This window comes from Diplodia corticola, assembly GCF_001883845.1.
Source record: "Diplodia corticola strain CBS 112549 chromosome Unknown scaffold33, whole genome shotgun sequence".
NCBI classification, from domain to species: Eukaryota; Fungi; Ascomycota; class Dothideomycetes; order Botryosphaeriales; family Botryosphaeriaceae; genus Diplodia; species Diplodia corticola.
This window is the reverse complement of record NW_017971512.1, coordinates 293,075-300,711: the sequence shown is the minus strand read 5'-3', so window position 1 is coordinate 300,711 and position 7,637 is coordinate 293,075. Positions and strand designations below refer to the sequence as shown.

The 7,637-nt window shown below is 59.4% G+C and overlaps 3 protein-coding genes across 3 annotated transcripts; 1 reads left to right on the top strand and 2 right to left on the bottom strand.

The window, feature by feature from the left end:
• Window positions 1-2,265: 2,265 nt before the first annotated feature.
• BKCO1_3300080 (major allergen alt) lies at window positions 2,266-2,734 on the top strand (the record flags this gene model as incomplete). The annotated part of the gene is made up of 2 exons (XM_020274582.1): window positions 2,266-2,543; window positions 2,623-2,734. 2 exons carry the CDS (start codon window positions 2,266-2,268, stop codon window positions 2,732-2,734), a joined length of 390 nt encoding a protein of 129 aa, XP_020129419.1.
• A 1,273-nt stretch (window positions 2,735-4,007) lies between these two features.
• BKCO1_3300079 (2-dehydropantoate 2-reductase) lies at window positions 4,008-5,422 on the bottom strand (the record flags this gene model as incomplete). The annotated part of the gene is made up of 3 exons (XM_020274580.1): window positions 4,008-5,165; window positions 5,270-5,336; window positions 5,394-5,422. The coding sequence occupies 3 exons, from the start codon at window positions 5,420-5,422 to the stop codon at window positions 4,008-4,010; spliced, it is 1,254 nt and encodes a 417-aa protein (XP_020129401.1).
• A 536-nt stretch (window positions 5,423-5,958) lies between these two features.
• On the bottom strand, window positions 5,959-7,637 carry BKCO1_3300078 (choline oxidase; the record flags this gene model as incomplete). Its single annotated transcript, XM_020274579.1, has 2 exons — window positions 5,959-6,496; window positions 6,547-7,637. 2 exons carry the CDS (start codon window positions 7,635-7,637, stop codon window positions 5,959-5,961), a joined length of 1,629 nt encoding a protein of 542 aa, XP_020129400.1.

The following is a 7,637-nucleotide window of genomic DNA, read 5'->3' as shown; positions in this document are numbered from 1 at the left end:
GCGCTGTTATAGCTGATAAGCTGTTTGGATTCGTGCTTGTGTTTGGTTGATGGATCTGTGGAATGTCTCGTGTCGAACGGCAGTAGAGCGCTTTACTACTTCCGCCCATGGTTCACCTTTTCAGGATAGTCTTTCTTCCCCTTCCTGGCTACCATTGGTGGAGTCGAAGGTGTCCTGTCGCTGAACTAACTAGAGCATACTATCATAACAGAGTAGTAGAAGGAATGCAACCACGGAAGGGGAAGGGGGAGATATCGATATCTGTGGAATGACTGAAACGATATCTCGGCTTTTAATGACGAGCAGAACTACAGACTATCGGCCTTAAAAATGTCAGACAATATCAAGGCCATTCACCAGCACGAGAAACAGTGCGGCCTCGTACTTTTTCGAGTTCGACAAAAGCAAAAAAAGAACCAGCCAACCTGTCGGAAATATTCACAAGGCTGAATGACACCCCGCGAATCATGGCTACCACGGGCTGGCACCGGCTTCGTGTTCTCGGTATGAATGAGTTTGCCACATGGTTTCGCTCGTCAACATAGGTTTCAGGGAAATCAGCCCCCATTTCCTCGAGGCTTGCCATCTCGTTTTCATGCTGCAGTCGCCCCCCAAAAGCCAAGCCATCTACCTCAGCACAAGACGTTGGTTGTACTAGTGTTGGACGTGAATGCCATCTTCACTAGCAGATGCTAACAAAACCAGTGGAGGGAGAGGATGGACGCGGTGTTGATACCGAGTACATCTTGATGATGGACAAGAACAATGTCATGTGATGAGCCAGCAACCGGCTTGATATTTTGAGGTCTTGTAAGTGCTGCGGGCCATGCTCTGTGCCTCTCCATCATTCGGCCTACAGGAGGGCGACTCCCGGTCCATACCACATACTTTAGAGATGATTATTAGCTCCAGTCCTAGGGAGTGTGACGACCACGTCCGGTATGACCTGATGTCCCCGACTATCCCCTCACGGATACGTGTTTGTTGTCCACGAAGCAAAGCCTTGGCTCTTGGGGATACGAGCATCTGTGCAGCGGGCCACGTAACAAAACAGATGAAAGTCGGTGAGTGAGACCAGACCAGAGGCGCCGATTGGCTGGGGCGTGTACTTTACACAGCGAACGGGCCTGTTAATCACCCCCGCACAAAGTGCCGCGCTAACGCTATTCGTGCCTGCGACCGTAGTAGGGGTTAGTGTCGACTGCGCACCGCCATCATCAGGAAGTAGACAACAGCCTCGACATGACCAATCGAAAGCCAAACGCGGCCATGCCGTGCGAGTGTGCTTCGGAACAAAGGTCGAATTGCAATGTCGTCCCCGAGCCGTGAAACCGCAAGAGGGCCATGTCGAGAGAGAACGACCGAGATGAAGGGCCGATACTTTCTCCATCCTATACGAGTGCTGGTCGTTGCCGATCTTCAAGTCTGGCTGTGCTATGGCCTATCCATGGCCATGTGACCGTGGAATCGCGGAGCTGCCACGTACGATCTCACAAGCGCTCCAGAGGACCACAGAGTTGGACACTGGAATGGTATGTAGAGGTCTGTAGTCTGATCAAGAATGCCACGTTATTCAGCGTAAGATGCAGGTAGGCCGATTGACAGGAGTGGCTGAGAAGTATGCCCGCATTGAAGCCGAGTCTCCGCAGCGAGTAGGGCTGAAGGAGCCGCGGACCCCAGAGCTCAGCCTTAAAATTGGCACGGGGTTACGTTTCTAGAAGCATGGATATAGAATAGCGGTGAACCTTTTCGAAGCCTACCAAAGCTAAACTTAGGCAGTTTTGCACCTCAGGGCACAAGAGGGCTCGACAGTGCGGCCGGGCCAGGTACGAGCAGTCTGTGCCCCTTTTCCTGGAGTCCATCCCGCCATTCCTGTTCTCTTTGCTCTGCCTTGGTTTCGTTTCGTCTGTGAAGCATCATGCCCAATCATATCTGGAAACATCTATTTTTGACCCGCCAAGGGCCTAAAAGTGCGCTTAGAAGGAGTACCAGGTTCTATGGCGAGGTACCACAAGCTCGTATTCACAGCCCGACCCGGTCCCGGACTATGACGTACTCTTGCCGATCATCTCGTAAACAGACTCTCCGGGCAACCGTTCATCAGTTGACCTCAACGTCGAACTAGAGTAGTCCCCGCATTGCTGCCCTTCCAATAGGGGGTGCCGACGACCTATATAAACAGAGCAGCTTCACACCAAACATCTCTCTCATCACCAACAGCCTCATCAACAACTCCAAACAAGCAACCCTCCAACCACCACCAAAATGAAGTTCACCACCGCCACCGCCCTCTTCTTCGCCGGCCTCGTCGCCGCCGAGACCGTCTCCGTCACCGACCTCACCATCCGCGACAACAACGGCCTCCAGTCCGTCTCCTTCAAGGTCGCCGGCACCGACTGCTCGTCGACCGACGCCGCGTCGCTCGCCAACAACGGCGCCAACGCCTGCGGCGACGGCAACCCCCCCGTCTTCACCTACTCGGTCGAGAAGACCGAGGGCTCCGAGTACCAGCTGTACCTCCACAAGAACGTCGACGGCTCTGTGTAAGTGATGCACCGAGAAAAAAAAAACAACAACCCCGGTTCCCAACGTTCGTCTTTGCTGATTCTCTTCTTCTTACAGTCGCGGCCTCAACGGCGGTGCCAAGGCCCCGGTCAACTGCCGCGCCGGCGGCAACGGCGCCAGCGACAACGTCTGCCAGCAGACCGGCGACTTCTCCGTCGACCTCCAGTAGATGGGTGCGCGCGAGACATCTGTCTTCCGTGGTGGGGTTGCTTGTGAGAGGCCGAGTCGGACGGGACGTCTTCATCTGTAATCATTAGCCCACACTGTACATAAAAAGCGCCCTCGGGCCGATAATGTTCACGATGCTGTCCGAAAACTATCACTCTTATCACTCTTTGGTTCCTGCGATGATGACTCTGGTCAGCCGGTGGGCTGGAAGAAAATTGGTGATACTGCGTGCTGTGGTCTGATAAATATGGCGTTTGAAAACGCATGGGTATCATCAGCGGACAGAGATGGCAACGCTGAACTCGAAGAGCGGCGACGGACTGTAAGACCGTGAGACTGATTCCCACCCGCTCCCATACAGGTAATTCTTAGTTTCAAAGTCACTTATTTTGCTGAATTTGCCCTGGATCTTGGACTCGGAGATCTGGCTATGTCTGTTGGATGACTAGCGATGATATATGCACCGCTCCGATGACAGATACCGGCCAAGACTCACATACGGCAGCCCAGAGCCACCCATACTGTACATATGCGTTCCTTTCTGTCGCTCTTCTCAACTGCGATGGTGGTGTAGTTGGTTTATCACGTCAGTCTAACAGAAGGCCTCCTCTGATACTATCGAATGTATCATGAGCCACTGGTCCACTGAAGGTCCCGAGTTCAAACCTCGGCCGTCGTATCATCTTTTTTTGCCTTTTGGCATCGCGAAAAGACGTCGAGGCATCGGTAGGTATTGAGTGCAGCTGCCTGGTGTACTCAGGCCTCACAAAGGCGTTAGATACGTCAAGGATAGCGATACACCTGTACGACGATGAGTCTGTGTAAGGATGGGTCGTGGGAGCGCCTGGACTTTTTCGTTTTCTTTTTCTGTTTCTTTTTGAAATCAAGCCTTTCGATGCCGGCAGACGCGGTGGAGCGCAGAAATTTCGGCTAGGGATGGCGTGGTGGACCGGGCGTCGGGCCGGAGCAAAGAAGACGGAACGGAAGGCCCGAGGATGAGACGGTAGCGAGGACTAGAGTCTGAATGGGACCAATCTGACAAAGTCAATCGTGTTGTGTGGAAGCGGGGGTACTTTCAAACACAAGAGCAATACTGGGGCAATGACGGCTGAACCAAACCACTTCCGCGTTCTTAGGTATGCACATCCCATCATCCACTTATGCCGTCCGATCCTCACCATGGGCAAAGCGGACCACAAACAGCAAAAGACAAAAGGAAAAACGAGGAGGAGCAGCATCAACCCGGACGTCATCCCTTCCCACTCACCCACCCCTCACAACTTCGGCTCACCCTCCTTCTCCTTCCGACCCGCGCCCACCCCCTCGCCCCCCGCCCCCTCACCACCCGCGCCCGCACCCGCCCTCCCCCTCTCCTCCGCCTTGGCCCTCTCCCTCACAAACACCTGACTCTTCAACAACGCATACAACGTCTGCAGCCTCGGCAACTCAACCCCCCTCGCCCTCGCGATCCTGATCGGCAAGCCCAAAATGACCTCAATCTCCAACGGACTGCCCCTCTCCCAATCCAACAGCATGCTCGGCTTCCCCCCCTTATTCCTCTCCGTGCTCGCCAACACCTTCTCCGGGCTCGCCAGCCCGGCCGGCAGCGGCGCCCCCAGCACCGCCGGCGCCGCGTCCCAGATCTCCTGCATCACGCCCTTGAGGTGGCGGCGCAGCTCCGGGTCTGTCGTAGCTGAAGCCATCTCGGCGTTGGTCCGCCCCCCGCTCAGCACCGCCGACGGGTTCATGCTCGCGTTGATCGTCAGCTTGTGCCACCGCACCTGCTGCAGCGCCAGCTCCGTGTGGTGCTCGGCGTCGCGCAGCCCGCCGACGTCGCTGAACAGCCGCACCAATTCCCGCACGCAGGCGTCGCCCCGCGCGGCGAGGTCGTCGCGGTGGTGGTGCGGCGTGGTGGATGCGTCGGCGTCGGGCGACGATGGCGACGACGACGACGACTCCGCCGTCGCAGCCGCAGCCGCCATCCCGTCCGTGTACGCGCCCATGCTGATGCGCGTCCAGCGGTTCTGGCGCACGAAGCCGTGGCGCAGCTGCTCGGCGCTGATGACGGTCACGGCCGAGACGATGGGGTTGCGCGGGAAGCGCGCGCGGTGGGCCGCCTCGATGCCGACGCCGTTTTGGATCAGCACGATGCACGTGTGGGCGTCGGCGTCGCGGGCCATGAGCGGCGCGATGCTCGCGCTGTCGTCGACGACGTCGGGCAGGGCCTTGGTCGTCACGACGACGTAGTCCCAGCGGCCGGAGGGAGGGGCGAGCGGGGAGGCGTCGGCGGCGGCGGCGCTGATGGAGGGGTAGACGGCGTGGGGGTGGAAGGTGTAGGTGCCGAAGTTGCGGGTTTCGAGGGTGACGCCGGATTGGGCGATGGTGGGGTAGTTGGAGCGGCAGACGAGGGAGACGTGGATGTTTTTGGAGGGCTGTGTGTGGGGGAAAAGGAGAGGAGGGGGGGCTTTTGGTGAGTCACTGGTTGTTGCGGTCCGTTGAGGCGGAAAGTAAAGGCGGAGTGGCGGGTGAGACTTACATGGTGAAGTCTTGAGGCGTAGAAGCAGCCTACTGCGCCGGCACCGACGAAGAGGATGTGGATGGGCCTGACGGTGGGACGTGTGAGCGATGAGGTCCTCGATCAAACGCAAAAGGACACGTACTTTCCATCTCCGCTCTCCGGAGACGACATGGCTGATGAGCAAGTCGAAGTCACTCGAGTACAAGAATGGGACATAGAGCCGAGAGAGCACGAGGTAGTGACGGGAACAGGACAGAGCCTCAAGGAAAGCGACGGCTGACGCGCGCGACGCAGAAGTATGGCAGTTCGGTGTTGGCGGCAAGCGGTGCGGCGCCTGGTCCGGTGGTTGCGCTGTATCTCGCGACGACTCGACGTTGGTCTTGGGTCGGGCTGTGGAGCAGGGCAGACACGCGAGCGGGGCGGTAGGCGGAAAGTAGAGCCGAGGTCGGATCGAGGCCCCCGGCCCAAGCCACCGCCTCAGACCTCACTCACCAATCCGCTAGCTGGGCCGCTCACACGACACAACGGGACGCCTGGTTTTCCAAAATCTTTGCATTTGCTCTCTCTCTCTATCTCTTTCGTTTCTCGTCCGTGGCACATCACACAGATGGCGAGTACATAATGGTATCCACACTAAAAGCGCCGAGTAAATCAATCCCGTCTAGCCCAAATTTTTTGACAAAAGAACCAAATCGCAGCCAGTGCGTCTAGAGCTTCTCCTTCTCGAGGCCCTTCCAGCCCCACGTCTCGGCAATGAGCTCAGCAGCACGCTCGCCGACGCCCAGCACCGTAAGCATGGGGTTGATGGTCGGCATCTCGGGGAAGACGCCCGCGTCCGCGATGCGCACGCCGTGGAGGCCGCGCACCTTGAGCTGCGCGTCGACGACGGCGAGCGGGTCGCGCAGCACGTTGCCCATCTTGGTCGTGCCCGCGGGGTGGTAGACCGTGTGCGCGACCCGCCGCCCGTACTCGCTGAGCTCCGCGTCCGTCTGGATCTTGGGGCCGGGCGCCACCTCGCGCTTGAGCCACGACTTGAACGGCTCCTGCTCGGCGATCTTGCGCGCCGCCTTGAACCCGGCCACGAGCGTGTCGGCGTCGTAGCCCTCGGGGTCGGTGAAGTAGCGGAAGTCGAGCGCCGGCTTGACCGACGGGTCCGCCGACGTGAGGTAGATGCGGCCCCTGGAGCGCGGGCGGGGGATGTTGGGCGTCATGCAGAAGGCGTCGATGGGCGTGTCGTAGCCGAGACTGTTTTGCACGGGTTAGCGCCTTCGCGACGGCCGGGTCGCTGTACTCACCGAGAAGTGTTCATGCAGAAGGGGATCTGGTAGCAGTGCATCATGACGTCGGCAATGTCGCCGTCCTTGCCCGCGGCGTTGGCAGCCTCGCGGCGCAGGAAGATGCCCGCGTCCGAGTCCATGGTGGTCTGGTTCTGGGGGACGGGCTTGTTCAGCTCCCAGATGATGATGGTCTCGGGGTGGTCGAGCAGGTTCTCGCCCACGCCGGGCAGGTCGCGCACGACGTCGATGCCGAGGTCCTGCAGCTGCTGCCTGGGGCCGAGACCCGACAGCAGCATGAGGCGGGGGGTGTCGACGGCACCGCCGCAGAGAATGGTCTCGGCCTTGGAGCGGAGCACGCGCTTCTCGCCGCTCTGCAGCGTCACGTCGACGCCCGTGACCTTGTCGCCCTCGACGTTGATCTTGCTGACCCAGGCGTTGGTCAGGATGGTCAGGTTGGGGCGGCGCTCGTCGTTGCGCAGGATGGGGTGGATGTAGGCCACCGACGCCGAGCTGCGGCGGCCGTCGTCGGGGTTGTACGAGACGGAGAAGAAGCCCACGCCCTGGGTGAGGGCGCCGGTGGAGCGGATCTCCTTGTTGAAGTCGTCGATGACGGGGATGGCCATGGCGTCGGAGCACGACTGGACCCAGTCCTTGCACAGCTGGTTGCGGTGGCGGGCGTGCACCGGCTGCACCGTGTTGCGCAGGTTGTCGAGCACGCGGGTAAAGGTCTTGAAGTCCCAGCCGGCGCAGCCCTGCTCGACCCAGCGGTCGCAGTCGTACTTGAACGGCCGGAACGAGATCAGCGTGTTGTGCGAGGAGCAGCCGCCGAGCACCTTGGCGCGCGAGTGGCGGATGTGCGAGTTGCCATTGGGCTGCTCCGTCGTGGGGTAGTCGTAGTCGAGCTCGCCGCCGAGCAGGTTGAGCCAGTCCTTGAGCAGCAGCACGCGGTCGTCCTTGAAGTCGGACGGGCCGGCCTCGATCAGCAGCACCTTCTTGCCGGGCAGGTACTCGGACAGGCGGCTGGCAATGACGCAGCCAGCGGTGCCGCCGCCGACAATGACAAAGTCAAAGTCATTGGCGACGTTGGCGGGCAGCTGGGTGGTGGTCAT